The sequence below is a fragment of the Canis lupus genome, chromosome X, assembly GCF_003254725.2.
Source record: "Canis lupus dingo isolate Sandy chromosome X, ASM325472v2, whole genome shotgun sequence".
NCBI classification, from domain to species: Eukaryota; Metazoa; Chordata; class Mammalia; order Carnivora; family Canidae; genus Canis; species Canis lupus.
This window is the reverse complement of record NC_064281.1, coordinates 88,121,133-88,142,314: the sequence shown is the minus strand read 5'-3', so window position 1 is coordinate 88,142,314 and position 21,182 is coordinate 88,121,133. Positions and strand designations below refer to the sequence as shown.

At 36.9% G+C, this 21,182-nt stretch overlaps 1 protein-coding gene across 8 annotated transcripts in view; it reads left to right on the top strand.

Moving 5' to 3' along the window:
* Window positions 1–21,182, top strand: part of IL13RA2 (interleukin 13 receptor subunit alpha 2) — a 106,731-nt gene that overhangs the window by 26,370 nt on the left and 59,179 nt on the right. For 5 of the 8 annotated variants that reach the window (XM_049107644.1, XM_035712366.2, XM_035712365.2 and 2 more), the window contains 5 exons: window positions 459–612; window positions 1,153–1,273; window positions 4,480–4,664; window positions 5,764–5,909; window positions 7,248–7,392. In XM_049107644.1, the coding sequence (XP_048963601.1) occupies window positions 459–612; window positions 1,153–1,273; window positions 4,480–4,664; window positions 5,764–5,909; window positions 7,248–7,392 (751 nt within the window). Of the gene's footprint in view, window positions 1–458; window positions 613–1,152; window positions 1,274–4,479; window positions 4,665–5,763; window positions 5,910–7,247; window positions 7,393–12,037; window positions 14,646–14,852; window positions 14,947–21,182 lie in introns of those variants that run through there. The other 3 variants (XM_025431364.3, XM_025431359.2, XM_035712361.2) reach the window with 3 other exon arrangements.

Genomic DNA, 21,182 nt, shown 5'->3' with positions numbered 1-21,182 from the left:
TGAAAATTATCTATATAAAGTTCATTACAGCTCAAGTTCCTGCCACAGAGACTCTTCTTCTCCAGAATGTTTTGGAGTTATTTTTTATTTTGTTTGTTGTTGTTGTTGTTGTCATTGTTAATAAACAATGCTTGTTTGTTTGTTTTTAAGTAGGCTCTACACCCAACATGGGCTGAACTCAACCCCAAGATCCAGTTGCATGCTCTACTAACTAAACTATCCAGGCACCCCTGGGGTTATTTTGAATAAGGTGTTAAGATTCAGATGATCTCATCAAATGATATAATACACAGAAATGAGCTCTGCCAGGAATATATCTAGGACATTGTATCAGATAATCATTAGGAGTTTCTTAGATATTGGAAACATTTCAGGGTGACTTCTTAGCCCTAATAATGTGGCTCATGATGCTGTCACTGTTTATAAGTTTGACTTTGTCTTATCTTCTTATAAAACAGACCATCATTACCAAGAATCTACATTACAAAGATGGGTTTGATCTTAACAAAGGTATTGAAGCAAAGATAAACACACTTCTGCCAGCACAATGCACAAATGGATCAGAAGTTAGAAGTTCATGGGCAGAAACTACTTATTGGACATCACCACAAGGTTAAAATAAAGCTCTCTCATGTTTAATACTGTCAGAACAATCCATACAGGACATAAGGCCCTTAACTCTTATATACCAGAATGTACATATAGGTGAAAGTGTGGCAACAGATAGAATTCTTCTTAGGAGTGGGTGACTGGCCTTTTTGAATCCTTTAAATCAGCAAACACATTTGGCAAAACCTGCATCTTTTTAGGTTAATATAGTCCCCAGTTTTGAGATCATATTAGTAAATATGTATGTGAGTGCTCAGAGCATCCTAGAATTATTAATTAGTACCTTTGCATATGCTTACACTAGTACCATTAAATGAACCCTTTAATTTTTTATTTTTACATGCCCCATTTTTCTTTTTTTAAATTTTTACATCCCCATTCCAGTGAAGTGGTTTCTAACAATTTCCTTTTGGAATATTACTGATTATATCGATTGCTAAATGAAATGGAGAGGTCAAAAGAAATGAATTAAAATTGCATAGTGATTTCCCAAATGATTCATCACCATGCCTTTCAAGCATTCACAGTTCATTCATTCTTTAGGAAATCGGGAAACTAAAATTCAAGATATGGACTGTGTATATTACAACTGGCAATATTTAGTCTGCTCTTGGAAACCTGGCATGGGTGTCCATTTTGATACCAATTACCAGTTGTTTTACTGGTAAGTATTTTTATTAAGAATTCCTTATTAAGAAAAATTTATAAAAGTTAATTTACAGTATAAGTAACTATTTTCATTAAATTAAACTTATTGTTTTTCAGGATTGTATTTATTATGAAGGTTGTTTACAAGTATTTGGGGTTTTCAATGAGAGTAATAAGGTTTAGGCTGTAGCCACTGGATGGCATTCTCTGGGTTATATAAGCAATGAAACATTGGATTAAATTTTGTATCCTTTAGATATATAGGATTATAACCTAAAAAGTTTTGGCATGTTTTATACTCTTGACTTTTAAAAAACAGGTACCTATTAACACTGGGTCCTTTTCCTGGTTTCCCTATCCTTTTTTTTTTTTTTTTTTTAAGATTTTATTTATTTATCGATGAGACACACAGAGAGAAAGAGAGACAGAGACACAGGTAGAGGGAGAAGCAGGCTCCATGCAGGAAGCCTGACTTGGGACTCGATCCTGGGTCTCCAAGATCAGGCGCTGGGCTGAAGGCAGCGCTAAACTGCTGAGCCACCCGGGCTCCCCTCCCTATCCTTTTTTAACCATCACTGAGACTTTTAAACTTACAGCCATTTGAATCTTCTATCTCGAGTTCTTCATTGTTTCATGGTTACATTGATCACTGCATTCTGACACTCTTTTGCAAGGTTGCACATCTGTTTTACTTCCCATCTGTACTACAAGAACTCTACTGTACTCTCACCTCATTCCACACCTGGATAACTGCCTGGCATAATCTCCCAAATGATGGTCTCTCCTTCCAGTCTCTTCCCTTCCTAGTCATTCTGCACACTGTAACCAGATTTATCTTCCTATGTTGCTGTTTTCTCTTTCTTTAAAGCTTTTATTTATTTATTCATGAGAGACACAGAGAGAGTCAAAGACATAGGCAGAGAAAGAAGCAGGCTCCCTGTGGTCACCCTGATGTGGGACTCAGTCCCAGGACCCCAGGATCATGACCTGAGCCAAAGGCAGATGTTCAACCACTGAACCACCCAGGTGTCCCACTATTTTCATATTTCAAAGACTTCCAGTGGCTATTCATTGCCTCCAGGATAAAATATAGTTTGGCATTTAAATTTCTGCCTCACTGTATCACTGCTTTTCCAACATTACCTTCTACTATCACCAGTGGCAATGTTCCACTTCATTTAGACCCATCACTACATTTTTTTCTCACCCATGTTATGATCTTTTATGCTTTTGTGTGCATTATCTGGAATGCCCTCTGGCCTTCTCACCAATGCTTACCCACCTTTCAAGGCCCATCTGGTATTCAATTTCATTAGCTCTTTACTGATCACATCAACTTCTCTTCAGTTTTTCTCTCAACTATGACTTATTATAGCTCTTAATTCCTTCTCTGGATGGCATTTAAATTTTTGTCATATATGTGTGCTTTGTCTGCTCCCTTAAATTTTTAAGAGAGTGGTGGGTGTGAACTGTTTCCTACATTTCTCTTAACTGTCTACGCTGTGCTGTGTCCATAGTAGATTATCACAAAATATTCATTAAATTAATGAAACAAATCAAAGTATTGGTACATTGATAAATATGTATCAGAATTTAAACATAAAAAAAGCAAGAGAGGACAAAGTGTTACTCTTTGTGTTTCAGGTCCAAATTATCAGGGCTATTTTTTTTTTTTTTAGAAAAATCATAAGATATAAGTGTTAAGGTATAAGCTATTAAGAATCCTGAGAAAAAGGATCCAGTGTTAACAGGTACCTGTTTTTTAAAAGGCAAGATTATAAAACATGCCAATTGGGTTCTAATTGCTACTCTGGCATCATTGAGTTTAGTGGTCTTGGGCAAGCAGTTTTCCTTTCTGGAGTCTCAGTTTCTTCATCTGGCATTGGCTGGGTCTATTTCTATGGTCTGATTTATTTGTCCAATAATTCCACAAATATTAAGCAATTATTAACTGCCAGACACTGTTCTAGATAAAAAGGCCAAAAGTATGAATAAGACAAAGTATCTGCCCTCTTATACATTGTAGTTCATATTTAACATAGCTTTATCTTCATCTTAGTAGTGAGAGATAAATATTGACATCTTAGAAACTGGAAAATAAGGATACTATGAGGCTTCCCACTGGCACAAAGTAAATCTGGATGAAGTCAAGCCTAGACCTCAAGTCTCCCAAACTCTAATCAGGTGAACTAACCAAGAGACTATAACTTTGCAAACTCTGCCCAAAATAAATAGTTGGCTACCTGAAAAGGCCAATTAAAGTTTTTTATAGAATACTTGGGTTTTCTTCTCTCTCTCTAGAACCAGTATACTGCTGGCAGCTATTGAATTTTTTAAAAATTATATTTTCACTATCATAAAAGTCTCTTTTATCACCCCCTTCATGCAATAAATAACAACTTGGGATGAAAAAACAAACGACAAATGAAATATTTGGCATACAGTGAATTCAGTAGAGTCTGGCTATTTGTATCAGCACCTGATCAGCTGCTAGATTGGCCTAATTTCAAAAGGGATTTTGGCTGCTTTTATAGATGTCACGTTTTGCATTGCAAGCTATAATTTAGGAGAATAAACCAGGCATTTTGTTTTGAAAATCAGTAGAGAAATCCACCATAATTCCCATTAACTTTATTACTGGAAAGAGGTTAACTTTTGATGATATGACAACATTTCTTGTCTAGGAGAATGGGAAATTAGATATTTACTTGCCAGACAGCTCTTTTTCTTTTTGGCCCCTCTGTTAGCTTTTCTGAGGCTTATCTCTTGATGTGTATTGTATTTTCAGAGGACTTTGATTCATTTTATTAAATATAACAATATTTTGTAAGTCTGCTTCTAGTTCTGCTTTCTTGTAATATAAGTTCTCCAGTACAATATAAAAAAGGCAGTATCACCGACCATAATCTATACAAACCCCGACTTTTCTTAATAGAAATCTTATTCTTTGATTCACAAATCCTGTGAGCAGTACATGCCCTGTCTTTGATATTTTGTAAAGACTCCTACCAGGTCGTAATCTCCTTGAAATCATGGACTATGTCTGCTTTCTTTACTGTTGTATCCCTAGCACATAACATAGGATTTGGCACAGAGTTGGTGCTCAATAAATGTTGCATGTTATTAAATTTTTTTAATCACTTGGTATCTTAAGATAATTGAAAATTAAATACAATCATACTTTAAGATATTGGTAAGCACAATTCTTACCTCTTTTTACAGGTATGAGGGCTTGGACCATTCAGCAGAGTGTACTGATTACATCAAGGTTAATGGAAAAAATATGGGATGCAGGTTTCCCTATTTGGAGTCATCAGACTATAAAGATTTCTACATCTGTGTTAATGGGTCATCAGAATCCCAGCCTATCAGACCCAGCTATTTTATTTTTCAGCTTCAAAATATAGGTGAGTTCAACAACTTCAAGATGTTTCTAGTTTAGGCCATTCACAACCACATGCAAGAGAAGAGATGGAGACAGAGATATAGAAAAATTTGTGGAAATGCAAAGCCAGAAAAATGAGGGCCAAAAGAGCATATGAAAAAACTCTTACTAAAAATAAAAGTACAGAGGGATGCCTGGGTGGCTCAGTGGTTGAGCGTCTGCGTTTGGCTCGGGGCATGATCCTGGAGTTCTGGTATCAAGTCCCAGGTCAGGCTCCCTACATGGAACCTGCTTCTCCCTCTGCCTGTGTCTCTGCCTCTCTGTCTGTGTCTCTCATGATTAATAAATAAAATCTTTTAAAAAAATAAAAAATAAAAAATAAAAGTACAGGAATAAGGAATTGAATGAAGAATAAGTCTTTTTAGGATTTTTATTTAGAATTTACAATTTATTCCACAGCCTCAAAGAGTTGGTCTGCTATAAAGTATTTTTGTCTAGCGTTAATGTTGGAGCAATTATAGAATCACTTATCCCGATATCTCAATAAGCAAATGGTTGGATATTCTGAGTCTGAGTTCCTAGTTCTAACAGTTATAATAATGACAGGTTTCAGAGTCTGCTATACCTGGATTTGAATCTTGGATTTACCACTTTCTAGCTGTATGACTTTGGGCAAGTTATGTTTAATGTCTGTTTCAATGTCCTTATCAGTAAAATGAGGATAATAGAGGATACGTCATAGGTTTCTTGTGAGACATGAGTGAGTTTATGTGACATCCCTGGTTTGGTGCCTGACACATCATAAGCTTTAAATGAGAGTTAGCTATTGATAAAATAGTAGTAGTAATGGTTGTGACAGTTGTTCCTAATGCAAGCAAGTGGAAAAATGACTGTAATGATTTGGATCTTCTAACTTTTCCCTTGGACTTAAATATTTGTGAATATGTAACTTATCAAAATTTAATTTCCAAAATAACCAAGTTTCTCAATAAACTAATCTTGGTTTTGAACCACTCTATTTATCTTAGAGGCTTCTCTTACTAGGTGTTCCTAGCTTTTTATAATAGCTACTGCTAAACTTAATAACTTCCATGTTGAAATGGCTTCTTTTTGCTTTTTAGTTAAACCTATGCCACCAGACTACCTTAGTCTTACTGTGAAGAATTCAGAGGAAATTAACCTGAAATGGAACATGCCTAAAGGACCCATTCCAGCCAAATGTTTCATTTATGAAATTGAATTCACAGAAGATGGTACTACTTGGGTGGTATGAACGTTGCATTTATTTGGGGAAATCATAAACATAACCTTTTTTAAATTTTATTTTTTAAACATAGCCTTTTTAATAAAATAAGCAAACATGAGAACCAAAATCAGTTTCTATCTATATGAGGAATAGAATGACATATATCTTAATTTCCAGAAAACCATATAATTTAGGAGACAAAAAAAAGATTCTTGCTTATAGTCTGAAAGCATAATTAATGATACCAATTTTAAAGCTACATTAGGACTTCAGAGATAATATTGTCATTTGTTTCTAATAATGTGCCAATAAATTAAAGTTGCCAAGTGCAAGTGTGAGATGGATTTGATGAAGCCTTAGGTGAGAAGAAAAGAAAAGAAAAAGGAAAACCACTTCTTGAGGAACAAACATCAGGTCAGAATTAGGCTCTGACAGGGCTACTTGCATTGCTTATAATGCAGAAGAGGGGCTGGCGGTGGGGGGTAGGTAATGATTAAAGACTCATTACCACCCAGCGACAACACTGTGATGATGCCTTTAGCCCCACATTGCTTTTGTTAATTTTATTCACTGATTTCCAACTTAGGAAGTGATGGAGACATGTAGGTGAGCCATTAGTTCTAATCAATTTCATATACAGATGAGGAAACTGGGAGCTGAATTGATTTACAAATTACCCAGTTATTCCCGGTCCACTATATTATGCTGGTTCCCAAGAAGTTACAACAAAAGAGAAGCTGTTATTTTGGATGAGAATCACTGTTCAGTTCTTTGAAAAGCAAAACTGAGCAATTTTTTTTTTCTCCATTAAGATCATTCAGCCTTGTGTATTCTCATATCTGAAGAAGTTTCATGCTAAGCCCTGAGCACTATTACACAGCTTTTGTGGCAGTAAATCAAAATAAGAATAAAGAGGAAAAAAGGCTTTATGTGTATGAACTCTATAGTTCCCATAGAAATATCATTCACATGATGGCTCTTTTTGTTAACAGTATATGTGGCATTTTCCAGTTTATGGAATCTGAGAAATTTAACACTAATCCAAATACTGGTATTATTAACACTTAAAGACATCTAGGCATTTTGCCCTGTCACACATGCCCTTTACTACAGGTGATCCATTATCCATTATAATAGAAAAAATTTATAATATAGATAAGGAAGGGAAGAAAAAACTGAAAAAAACCCCCCACCATACAGAGAGATAATCACTGTCAAGATTTTGGTATATACCTTTCTAGTCATTTGATATGTATATTTTATGCAACAAAATTCACTATGAAAGTGACAAATCAAATGGGATCTATCTAGCTACAATTAGATCAAATGATGTCATCTTATTTTTCACTTGGTTTTCAGACTACCACAGTTGAGAATGAGATACAAATCACAAGAACATCAAATGAAAGCCAAAAATTATGCTTTTTGGTAAGAAGTAAAGTGAATATTTATTGCTCAGATGATGGAATCTGGAGTGAGTGGAGTGATGAACAATGCTGGAAAGGTATGAGTTAAGAACAGTAACTAAATAGCTATTTGCTAGCAAATTTATTTTCTTTCAGTATATTTTGTAATTGTGGAAATCAAATGCTCTTGCATATAGTCTATAAATAGAAAATAAATTAGCAAGCACCTCAAAAATAGATTTATAGAAAATCTAATATTCAGTTTTAACTAGGAGTAAACGAGTTTATTTAAGAATCTCATAGAGGCCTCGTGGCGCAACGGTAGCGCGTCTGACTCCAAGAACCTTTTTTGTTTTAATAATAAATTTATTTTTTATTGGTGTTCAATTTGCCAACATACAGAATAACACCCAGTGCTCATCCCTTCAAGTGCCTCCGTCAGTGCCACCCAGTCACCCCCACCCCCACCCCCGCCCTCCTCCCCTTCCACCACTCCTAGTTCGTTTCCCAGAGTTAGGTGACTCCAAGAATCTTATAGTTGTTTCATGAACATTCTTATTTTTCTGGCTGTTGGTAAAGAGAATATGCTAGTTCTTTTTTTGGGAAGCACATTTTATTCAATATTTTTCTAGGCTCTGAATTCTCAAGAGAACAGAAATCTTAAAGCAAGGATAGGGTCATCATAAACTTGTTTTTGAATGTGTAGTACTGTGCATTTTTAAAATTAACATACCATCATTAGTAAAAACATATTCCATTCACTTCCAATTCTGATTTAAAGTGACTTATGATGGGGTGCCTGGGTGGCTCAGTTGGTTAAGCATCTGCCTTCAGCTCAGGTCATGATCCCAGGGTCCTTGGATCCAGCCTTATGTTGGGCCCACTACTCAGTGGGGAGTCTGCTTCTCCCTCTGCTGCTCCCCTTGCTCATGCTCACTCTCTCTCATATAAATAAAATCTTTAAGAAAATAAAATTTAAAAATAGTGACTTATGATAAAAAAAGATAAATTAAATAATAATATAAACTAAAAAAGCCTTGAGAGTGATGCAAAATTTTTTTTTAAAAAATCTTTATTTATGATAGTCACAGAGAGAGAGAGAGAGAGAGAGAGAGAGATTGAGAGGCAAACATAGGCAGAGGGAGAAGCAGGCTCCATGCACCAGGAGCCCGATGTGGGATTTGATCCCGGGTCTCTAGGATCGCGCCCTGGGCCAAAGGCAGGCGCCAAACCGCTGTGCCACTCAGGGATCCCGATGCAAAATATTATTATGCTTTATAGCATACTAGCTTTATCAACAGAAATTACTAATAATTGTTCAAAAGTGAAGGAAATTAACTCAGCATTGCTCTTTTAGGTATATAGATCTGTAAATACATATATGGATATAGATACATATAGATACTAGTGTCTGTCAATCATTCATCTCTTTTCCTATTGTTCCATTATAATAGAATCCCTGTTTGTTACCCTATTATATCGATATAATATATCGTTCTCTTTCATTCATCAAATATTTATAAAACACCTAATATGTGTCAGATTTTTTCAGGCATTGGAGACTCTGGAACTGACACTGAGAAAATCATGCCCTAAATTGTATCTTATCATTAGTCAGTGCATAGTTTAAAGTGGATACGGTTTTTTGCCACATGCTCAAAATAATACATCCTTTAGTGTATATTACATACAATCTTAACTGCAATATTGATGACTGAGATTTCTTTTGCCCTGAGGGATATCTCTTGGTAGACTCTTAATCATTGAGATTAGGAACAAAGAATTTCCTGAGACACATGTAGTTCTTAGCTCTTTAGGAGATTTCCTTATTGATGTTTCAAGCAATAGAAATATAGGACAATACTTTTTTATGGAAATGAAAATAGATCTTCTTTAGGATTGACTCTGCATGTAGGGAAAGCAACTTGAACCTCCAGAAAGAAGCCTGCTTTCCCACTGTTAATTTTGTATGCCAGAAAGCTTACAGTATTAGTCATTTCTCTGGATTATATCCTTGCATATCTTAGCTGAACATATGAATTTGTTAATTTTTTATTTTTTTATTTTTTATTTATTTATTTTTTTTTGAATTTGTTAATTTTTTAGTAGAAAATAAGATCCTGGGCAGCCCCCGTGGTTCAGCGGTTTAGTGCTGCCTGCAGGCCGGGGTGTGATCCTGGAGTCCCGGGATCGAGTCCCACATTGGGCTCCCTGCATGGAGCCTGCTTCTCCCTCTGCCTGTGTCTCTGCCTCTCTCTCTCTCTGTCATGAATAAATAAATAAAATCTTAAAAAAAAAAAAAGAAAAGAAAAAATCCTAAGGGAACAGGACAAAGAAAAAGGTGGATTTGAGGGTAGGTTTGAGTGTAGGTAATGGACCTCGGATTCAAGATGCTCTGTAGTCCTTCAAAATGAATGGAAGATACTGGTTTTGGAAGGACAAGGCTTGTCTACTTTTTAAATTTGTCTAATGATTGCTCATTTCTTGCAATGCAAAAGAACCATTAATGCTTTATGCTGAAAGAAAAGAAAAACAACCTCATCTCATTTAGTCTCTAAAATGTTAGACAACTTTAAAAACATGACTTTTACGGGAACCTGGGTGGCTCAGTTGGTTAAGTGTCTGCCTTCTGCTCATGTCATGATCCTGGGGTCCTGGGATGAAGCCCTGTATCAAGCTCCTTGTTTAGCAGGGAGCCTGCTACCCCCACTGCTAGTGGGCCTCTTGCTCCCTCTCTCTGTGTCAAATAAATAAATAAAATCTTAAAAAAAAAAAAAAAAGACCTTTAGGGCAGCCTGGGTGGCTCAGCGGTTTAGTGCCCCCTTCAGTCCAGGGCCTGATCTTGGAGACCCGGGATCGAGTCCCACATCAGGCTCCCTGTATGGAGCCTGCTTCTCCCTCTGCCTGTGTCTCTGCCTCTCTCTCTCTCTCTCTCTCTGTCTCTCATAAATAAATAAATACAATCTTAAAAAAAAAATGACCTTTAAAGACCAACTCCATTGGGACACCTGGGTGGCTTAGTGGTTGAGCATCTGCCTTCGGCTCATGGGCTGATCCCAGGGTTTTGGGATGGAGTCCCACATCAAGCTCCTTGCAGAGAGCCTGCTTCTGCTTTTCCCTCTGCCTGTGTCTCAGCCTCTCTGTGTATCTCTCATGAATAAACAAAATCTTTAAAAAATAAATAAATAAAGACTAGCTCCATTATTCACACAGGGACTTTTTAAAAAAAATTTTTCCTTAAGTAATTTTTTTTCAAATGATTTTTAAAATTTTTTTAATACATTTATTTCTTATTGGTGTTCAATTTACCAACATACAGAATAACACCCAGTGCTAATCCCATCAAGTGCCCCCCTCAGTGCCCGTCACCCACTCATCCCCACCCCCCACCCTCCTCCCCTTCCACCACCCCTAGTTTGTTTCCCAGAGTTAGGAGTCTTTATGTTCTGTCTCCCTTTCTGATATTTCCCACACATTTCTTCTCTTCCCTTATATTCCCTTTCACTATTATTTATATTCCCCAAATGAATGAGAACATATAATGTTTGTCCTTCTCCGATTGACTTACTTCACTCAGCATAATACCCTCCAGTTCCATCCACGTCAAAGCAAATGGTGGGTATTTGTCGTTTCTAATGGCTGAGTAATATTCCATTGTATACCTAAACCACATCTTCTTTTTTTTTTTTTATAAATTTTTATTTATTTATGATAGTCACACACACAGAGAGAGAGAGAGAGGCAGAGACACAGGCAGAGGGAGAAGCAGGCTCCATGCACCAGGAGCCCGATGTGGGATTCGATCCCGGGTCTCCAGGATTACGCCCTGGGCCAAAGGCAGGCGCCAAACCGCTGCGCCACCCAGGGATCCCCACATCTTCTTTATCCATTTATCTTTCGATGGACACCGAGGCTCCATCAATAGCCACAGTTTGGCTATTGTGGACATTGCTGCTAGAAACATCGGGGTGCAGGTGTCCCTGCGTTTCATTGCATCTGTATCTTTGGGGTAAATCCCCAACAGTGCAATTGCTGGGTCGTAGGGCAGGTCTATTTTTAACTCTTTGAGGAACCTCCACACAGTTTTCCAGAGTGGCTGCACCAGTTCACATTCCCACCAACAGTGCAAGAGGGTTCCCTTTGCTCCGCATCCTCTCCAACATTTGTGGTTTCCTGCCTTGTTAATTTTCCCCATTCTCACTGGTGTGACGTGGTATCTCATTGTGGTTTTGATTTGTATTTCCCTGATGGCAAGTGATGCAGAGCATTTTCTCATGGGCATGTTGGCCATGTCTATGTCTTCCTCTGTGAGATTTTTCTTCAAGTCTTTTGCCCGTTTCATGATTGGATCGTTTGTTTATTTGGTGTTGAGTTTAAGAAGTTCTTTATAGATCTTGGAAACTAGCCCTTTATCTGATATGTCATTTGCAAATATCTTCTCCCATTCTGTGGGTTGTCTTTTAGTTTTGTTGACTGTATCCTTTGCTGTGCAAAAGCTTCTTATCTTGATGAAGTCCCAATAGTTCATTTTTGCTTTTGTTTCTTTTGCCTTCGTGGATGTATCTTGCAAGAAGTTACTGTGTCTGAGTTCAAAAAGGGTGTTGCCTGTGTTCTCCTCTAGGATTTTGATGGAATCTTGTCTCACATTTAGATCTTTCATCCATTTTGAGTTTATCTTTGTCACACAGGGACTTTTATAAAGACCAGTGTAGGGGAGGAAATATTTTTCTTCTACCCTTCTAGGTTCTTTGGCTGGTCTAATAATTAACTTGACACAAGACAGACCAACAGAAGCAAAACTAATTTTGTGTACAGCAACCTGTAAGAATATGAGACTCAAGGGTAAGTAGAGCAGTCACTGCTTACTATATGCCATCATGAACTAAGGAATGGGATAGGGGCCTGGAGTTTCAAAGGGGAATAGAACTCACAGGACAATAAGAAGAGCAGCTGTTTGGTAATTAGATATTTGCCCTACCATGAAGATGGTTCATTGAGATGAATGTTTCTTTGGTAATAGACCAAAGTGACTCTCTGACTCAGGCCCACTATCTAAATTCTTTAGGTAGTTAAGAGAGAGGTAAATTTTTTTTCTAAAGACTGCTGGGTCTTGAATGTCTTCAGCTCAAAATAATCCACATGCCAAAGTGGCACATTTTGGTTCATGTATTCTGCTCCTTTTCAGTCTTGCCTTTGAAACTTTCCTAAGAAGTTTCTCAGCCCAGAGACAGTTTAATTAAGCAGTTGTGTCTCAGTTTAAGAGTTGGTGATGTGGGCAGGCTCCAGAAGTTAGGTCTATAATGCAAGCAATCAGGTATTTAAGAAGAGGCACTTCTGTGGAAACAAACAAAAATGGTTAGTAATAGGGGCAGATTATGATTTCAGTTTCTGACTTCTTTGTTTTTTAAGATTTTATTTATTTATTTGAGAGAACAGGGGGGAGGGAGAGGCAGAGGGAGCCCCAGACTCCCCACTGAGCAGGGAGCCTGTTGGTATGTGGGGCTTGATCCCAGGACCCTGACTTCTGAAGGCAACCAACCAGTCAAGAAGTTTTCTAGATGTACTGTTTAACTCATCTTTAGATGGACCAAGAGCAGGAAGTGGCAGTCTGATAGATTTTCCTAGTTTGCAGTTTGAATGTCTCTAGTGATCTTTCTCAGTAGCCCACACTGTTATAGGCACAAAGATTGTCTATAAATGAGCTGTTGTGGTGATTTCTTTGAAGTTTATATGAAGTTGTTTAGCTTTAGCTTGCATGGCTTCCAGAAAGGGGATTTTTTACTTCTCATTGATTCCATGTCAGAAGAGTGGAAGAACTTTGGAAATCTTAGTTTGGAGGGTTGTAGCCATATATATAAGGAAACTAGAAGAGTTCAGTATATAGCCCATTTTATACATAGAAAAGAAAACCTCAGAGGTAATTAACAGTACAATAATTTGATATCCACAAAGGTGTATTACTAAAACAGTTTCCTTTCCATAGTCAACTCCAGTTTATAAAGAGAACCATAGTAAGACAAATGTGTTTGCAAAATCTAGTTTCAATAAACTTGACCTGATTATTTACATAAGTGCAACAAGAATAGTGATTGATGATGATATAGGCTCCTAAATCTGCTTTGCTGGAACTTTTCATAGGGAATCTCAGATTGGATTTTTAAAAGCCTTTGAAGGCTAAGAAGCCAAGCTGAATTCTTGTCATTAGACTTGGCTTACACTACCTATAGATTTGGGTGAATTTCTCTCTTCTTGAGGTTCCTCAGATTTTCTCACGTTCCCGATCCTGCCAGGAAGTGACCTGACAAGAAGGCACCAGGCTGATTTTTTCCAAGGGCTTAATTATTGCCCCCATAAAGCCCACCTTAATTCCTGAAGACTGGTGATATCTGGTTGAGTCTATGTAGATGTCTCTCAAATATGACATTCCAGTCAAAGCCCTAGTAATATAACCAATTTTTCAGTTGTGTCCTGTTAACAAGGAGAACAGCTTCTTATTAAACAAATATTGCCATGAAATAAGAATACTCACTCCAAATTCTGGAGGGATCAGGTAGGGAGGAAAGTTGTTCCATCTTCACAAAGATGCACTTTACCAAGTTGCTCTAAGATGTAGGTACTTAAGAGAAAAAAGTTTCCTTAAATCTGGAAAAAGAAACCATTAAAAAAAAAAAAAGCAAAGTTTCAAACAAAATATTTTAGAAATTATAATTACCCTCATCAGTTTCACTGAATGCCATGTGATTAATTCTCATTCTGCTTTAATCCAGGGTTTTCAGTAGTTCTGGAAATTCTTACTCTGTTCAATTTTATGATCTTAAAGTCAAAAGTGCTTTCCTTAAATCTTTTTGAAGATATAGTACTTTTCAAATACTTTTGAACACTTTTTCAAAAGTGTATGGGTAAAACAATAACTGTAAATAAAAAAAGTTTTAAAAAATACTTATTATTAAAGATCTGATGAAAATTCATTTCAATGGAAGTGACAAGGAAATTTGGTTTTAAGACATTTTAAGACAGTAACTGGAATTATGTCTAACAATCATTATACCAAACATGCCACATTTCTAGGAATTTCACATAATTTTGAAACACTTATATTACTAATATATCCACACAAATATAATCTAAGAAGCTTTAGCATCACTTATTTGACAATGCTTCCCATGTAATTTAACATAGCAAACTAGCCTAATTAGTTTGGTATCTCGCTTTTTGTAAGGAGAGAGAACATAACTTTTGAGATGTTCCAGGGACTCTCTAGAAAATACCCAAGTTCTAAGTCAAAAGGACTTCATTTGGAATTTGATTATAGGAAATTTGTCAAAAATATAAAAAAGTTTGGACATGACTAAAAAAGGATCACATGTCACTATGAAACAATATTTATTTATTTGACCAAAGTGACAAAAGATTTCAAAGGCAAGTACAGAAGGTTACATGGTTATTAGTAAAACTTTGCTCTTTCAGTATTGAGGAGATTCAGTTTTCTTAACTGTCAAAGACCAGACATGAAGCTCAGGAAATTACTTTGATAAAACAGAAAATCTTTACTTTCTAGGCAGACTACTTAAAAGTTAAGGAAAAACCTTTGACAATCTCTTATCAATAGAAGACCAATAGTCCAAGAAAATTTTGTCCTTTTAACAGATAAAAGAAAATTAAGTTCCAGTTTTATGTAAGTACATTACTGATTTTAAAGCTTCATTTTATAACTCTTATAATAAATTAATTCTATTTTAGCTAACTTGAGCACAAAATGTAGGATTCTTTTTCTCTTTCTTTCTTCCAAATTTTCTTCTTTATTTTATTTTCTTCTTTATTTTCTTCTTTCTTCTTCTGAAACAACCAGTTTCACTTTAGGATAAAACTACTTTCTTTTTCCTAAACAAAAAATACATCTCCATTCCTCATAACCTCTCTTACCAAAAATATATATTGTACTTTCCTTATATACAGAGATATTTTCCTTATTATTTCTAGCAGCTCTATTTTTTATTTAAAGATTTTATTTATTTATGCGATAACACAGAGAGAAAGGCAAAGACATAGACAGAGGGAGAAGCAGGCACCCTGCAGGGAGCCTGATGCGGGACTCGATCCCAGGACCCCAGGATCATGACTTGAGCCAAAGGCAAATGCTCAACCACTGATCCATGCAGGTGCCCCTCTAGAAGCTTTAATTACATTAATTAATTAGAATAATTAACCTTTAGAAATCTTAATTTATAGTGAAACTAAGAAGTAAGCAATTGTAAACTGTTATGCCAGTATTCTTTAGATTGGAAACTTTATGAATACATTTCATAATTTCTAGAAACATGTTTCTTCCCAATATAGTCTTTCAGTATGACACAAGACATGTTTATCAACAGACTCAAGTATCTTAGTTTCTTTGTAATAGTATGTTTTTTTAATTAATTTTTAAAAGATTTTTATTTATTTATTCATGAGAGACACAGAGAGAGAGGCAGAGACACAGGCAGAAGGAGAAGCAGGCTCCATGCAGGGAGTCTGATGTGGGACTCGATCCCGGGATTCCAGGATCATGCCCTGGGTGGAAGGTGGGCGCTAAACCGCTGAGCCACCCAGGGATCCCCCTGTAATAGTGTTTTGTTTTTTTTTTAAGATTTTATTTATTTATTCATGAGACACACACAGAGAGAGGCAGAGACACAGGCAGAGGGAGAAGCAGGCTTCATGCAGGAAGCCCGATATGGGACTTGATCCTGGGTCTCCAGGATCACACCCTGGGCTGAAGGCGGTGCTAAACCACTGAGCCACCTGGGCTGCCATGTAATAGTGTTTTAAATAAAAATTCAACTGTGTAAATTTGAAGATCTAATTGGCTTTATGTAAGATTTATAAATTGAGCAGCATCCCACTTAGCAAATAGGAAGGAGCTCTGAGGGGCTGTATGAAATGGAAGACTTTTATAGGCAGAATGGGGAAAATCATGGATTATTTTAGGCAAGGTCACCTTCCTTTATGGAATGAAAGGGGTCAAGGGTTTACCAATCACTTACCTTACTAGTGCTGATCAGGTAGTGCCAGACTGAATGGATAAAGGTCATGTCCCTGACAGAATGCTAAAATTGCAATTAAGTTATAGATTAAGTCTTAGTTTGCTGGTGCAGGGCTTAGCACAAGTGACTCTACTTTGAGCCTATTGTCTTTTTTTTTTTTAACAAAAGGAAGAAAGAAGTAGATAAGCCTATGTTCAGTAATTAATGTTTTAGCATTTTATCTTATTTAAAAATGATCTTTATGACTATATTATGGTCATTTAACTTAGCAAAACTTTAAGGTTTTAGATTACCAAAAAGATTTAGGGAAACTAAAAATTTCACCTAAAACCTCTTATTTCATAAATATCTAATTCACTTGTTCTCAATCATTATGTTTAGATTACTCACAAAAACTTATTTTTTGATTACTCACAAAAACTTGATGAGACATTAAACAAAGTCAGACATCATCCCAAGCTATTTTTTCTTGCTGAAAAATTTTGTAAGAGATAACATAAACTCTTTTGAGGTTTAATAAGCCTTGATAGAATAAAAGTATTATGTTTAATCCTTGTAACTCTAAAGACATGCCTGTTTTAATTAAACCAACAAATTTAATACCAAGTATTTTCCCAGTTCATGTAAACCTGAAATTCATTTGGGTTAGTTTCTATTATATTTCTGAGACTTCAGTTTATATAAATGTTTAATTTTCTTTATGTCAATTAAATAGAATTCTTTTACAAAGTAATTTTGGCAGCACTATTCAAAGGCAGACAAATACCATACAATACATATATATAAACACATATAAACAGAGGCACCTGGGTGGCTCAGTCAGTTAAGCATCTGACCTGTGCAGGTCATGAGCTCAGGGGCCTGGGATCAAACCCTGGTAGAGCTCCACATTCAGCAGGAAGTCTGCTTCTCCTTCTCCTTCTACCCCTCCCCCCACTTGTGAGTGCAGGCTCTCTCCCCTTAAAATAAATAAATCTTCAAAAAAATAAACACACATAAGCATACAGACAGACATAAACAGAGAACTTCTAGCTTCTATTTAAAAAATCACTGCCATTGAGTCAAGTACAATAATACAAATTAATATTTGTGAGAAGCATTCATCTAAGTTTCAAATGACCTTACCCTTTTTGTGTTCTTCTGATAAGAATTACTTCTCCCTGAATTTTGTGCTTTAAAGAGATGACCTAGATAAAAGTTAACAATTACATCTCAAAGGCACAGGGAAAGAATGCATGTCCCTCTAACAGGACTTTGGTTTCCTAAAGCCAGAATTTTTACAATACTTTCAAGCCTTTAGAAATGGAGGAAATTTGGAGAGTGATAAGAAGGAATAAGTGAACTTTAAACTACCTCTACAGCTGCATTTCTAGTTTTGTAAAGATTTGTAAGGAAAAGACAGTTATTCTCAACTTATCAAAGAATTGGATTGTAGCCTAAGTGACATCATAGGTTGGTCCACCCATTCAAGTACCTTATCTTCAGTCTTTTTTATATCAGAGATCTTTGGAATGTTTAGTAAATCCTTTTACAAAGGCTTCAGAAGGTTTTTCTTTCTGGGTGCATTATTTCATTTTAGCTTAGGGAAAGAGGCCTAAAAAAAATTTCTTTCAGGCTCTGTATATCAGCTTTCAATTTCTGACCAACTTCTGATCTACTAAAAAATTCTTTAGAATATCTTGTCAGTTTTCATCTAGGACAAACAGTATTTCTGGCAGTACTTAACAACCCCCACTTGAGTATAAGAGGGGCCCCAAAGAGGATGCAAAGGTTACTACCTTCCCAAGATCCAGAGTCACTCCCAAAGATAGCCAAAAGAAAGAATCAACCACCTGCATGTCCCAAGCAGGCAGGAGTCCAAGCTTGGTTCTTGGAAACAAAACAAGACAAGCAAGAAGGCATATAGCCATCTCCGGGAGAAAAAGGATCAATAACCAATGGGTCTGGATTTGGAAAGGAAGAGACAATGTGAAATTTCATTTTCCTCTCTTGATTGAGCACTATGGACAGATTTGTGAGAGCTAACTCTGGTAAAGAATTCTCACCCTTTGCTGGCTTCTGCCAGTTTTCCCAGGATGCCCTTTGCAGGCTCCAGTATTTGGCAAGGTTTTTAATTAATTTTAGTTTTCATTTCCCTTGGCTGTTTAAGGGAATAACGTAGTAGCAGTTTACCAGAAAATCCCTCAGAGTCTCATGAACTTTGGGAGGGGCCCATACGGGAACTCTCCTTTAAGGACAGATGTGAGGGCATTTGAGTTGATGTTGAAGAATTTGCAGAAGGCGTTTGTAAAGTCTGTATAAAGCTTTCAAGCAAAGGCCTTTCTGAGTGTACTATTTAAACTTGGAACAATTCACCTTTGTTGTGGGGTTGGAGGGAAGCATCTCCTGTTGCTTCTATCAGCCCCTGAACATTGGCCTTCAGCTGATCATTTGTAGGAAGGCCTAGGAGAAATTCTGATCTGTTTCTTCTGGAGGGGGGCAGTTTTCTCAGGGAGCCATAGGATTTACCGCTTATTTTTAATTTTTTAAAAAGATTTATTTATTTGAGAAAGAGAGAGAGCAAGTGCATAAGTGGAGGAAGAGGCAGAAGGAGGAGAGGCAGACTCCCCACTGAGCAGAGAGCCTGATTTGGGGCAGGATCCCAGGACCCTGAGATCACGACCTGAGCTGAAGGCAGATACCCAACTGACTAAGCCACCTAGGCGCCCCATGATTTGTCTTTTACTGCAATATACCTACGGGTAGGAAGAATACCCCTTAGCATCTAATAAGGTCCTTGTGAGTGACAGGTTGAATGACCACTGATCTTTCCAACTCCTCTCTAAATTGGTATGATCTTCTGAAAGTGGCGATAAAGGGGCTTTATAATTTAAAAGATTTGCTGCTGTCCATGAGACATGAATTCTTTGTAATGAGGGTCCAGAATATACCTGGAAAGGAAATTGTATGGAAAGACCTGAAGCTGGTAGAGCCTGATTAAAAATCCCTGGAAAGTAGGGGGAATTATAAGGAATAGCAAAGGGACCCCCACCACCCTTCTTGGGTGCTTCTGCTAAAATCCCTTCCTATCTTTCAGCATTTACACAAGTAACCCATATACCCTGGTCCTGGAGATCAGGCAAGAGTGTTCTCTGTATATGTTATAAGAAAAGAGAAGCTGAACTAGGCAAATGGAGCCAGATTTTGAAAAGGGGAATTTACACTAGATGTAGACTTTTAATTTTTTTTCTAATTTTTGTTCCTTAATCTTGTTAAGGGAATCCCTAAGGCTAGCCATTATATTTTTTTATGTCCCATTTTTAATTGAGTTTTTCCACAGGTGTCAATAGGATGAGTGCTCTCTAAAAATATTTCAATCTAGAAGTCCAATTCAAAATATCCATTGTCTGGCCATTGATAAGTAGGATCTATTAATCTCAAAAGTGACTCAAACCAGTAAGGTACCCCAAAGGAGAGTGCAAAAGATGCAGCCCTCACAAGATCCAGCCTAAGAAAACAGAGACCTTTATTATCACAATGAGACCATGAAGGTTGAAATGACAAAAGGGCCCTCATGGGCTGAGACCCCTTATGACAAAATTCCCCTGACAGCTGCCAGAGTCAAACAAAGAAACCTCACTCTAGACCTAGTTTAGCCTAAGTTCTGGTTTTTAAGGTGGACCTAGGCCTAATTCCAGTCAGCTCAGATCCACAGCCTGTCACAGCTGTCTACCAAATGCATACTGGTACATACACTCTTTGGTTGGCAGAATATCCTCACTGGCCATAAAGCCAAGCTCTCAAGTTCTAGAAAGGGACAAAGGGAAACAGAGGAAAAGGATCAATAGAAACCAAAAGTACTAATATCAAATCTTTACCAGATGTACTATACCTAAGGACCTTGTTCCATAAATATTTTCTCCTGCTAATCTAAATTTAGAAAAAGAGGGGGCACCTGAGTGGCTCAGTGGTTGAGCATCTGCCTTTGGCTCAGGTCATGATTCCAGGATCCTGGGATCGAGTCCCATATCAGTTGTTCTCTGCAGGGAGCCTGCTTCTCCCTCTGCTTATGTCTCTGCCTCTCTCTCTGTGTCTCTCATGAATAAATAAATAAAATCTTAAAAAAAAATAAATTTAGAAAAAGAAAAGGACTCTCACCACTCTTGCTTTCATGAGACTGTAGGCAGAGATCCAGGAGACTGACATAAGAATTCTTACTGGTCAGTTAAAGTTTATCCTGCTGAATACACCACTGTTGTGGAGGAAAAATGTTCCTTTTACTCTTCTAGATTCTTTGGCTGCTCTACTAATTAAAATAACATAAGACAGATTAACAATTAAACAAAATTAATTTCATAGGTACAGGGGCCCCATGGAAATATGAGACCTAAGGGCAAGTAGGGCAGTTGAGGCTTATATTCCATCATGAGCTAAGGAGTAGGATTGGGGCCTGGGACTTCAAAGGGGGAGAAAGATTAATTCACAGAACAATAAGAAGAGATGTTTGGTACAGTAGTCCCCCCTCTTATCTACAGGGGATAAGTTCTAAAACTCCCAGTGGTTGCCTAAAACCCTATGTAAATTGTTTTTTCCTATATCGTCTATGGTAAAGTTTAATTTATAAGTAGGCACAGTAAGAAATTAATAGCAATAACTAACAAATAGAACAGTTATAACAACTGTTATAAAAGCTATGTGAATGTGGTCTTTTGAAATACCTTATACTCACTCTTCTTTTTGTGATGATGTGAGATGATAAAATGCCTAAGTGATGAGATAAAGTGAGGTGAATGATGTAGGCATTATGACATAGCATTAGGCTACTATTGATCTTCTGATGGTACATCAGAAGGAGAATCATCTGCTTCTGGACTATAGTTGACCAC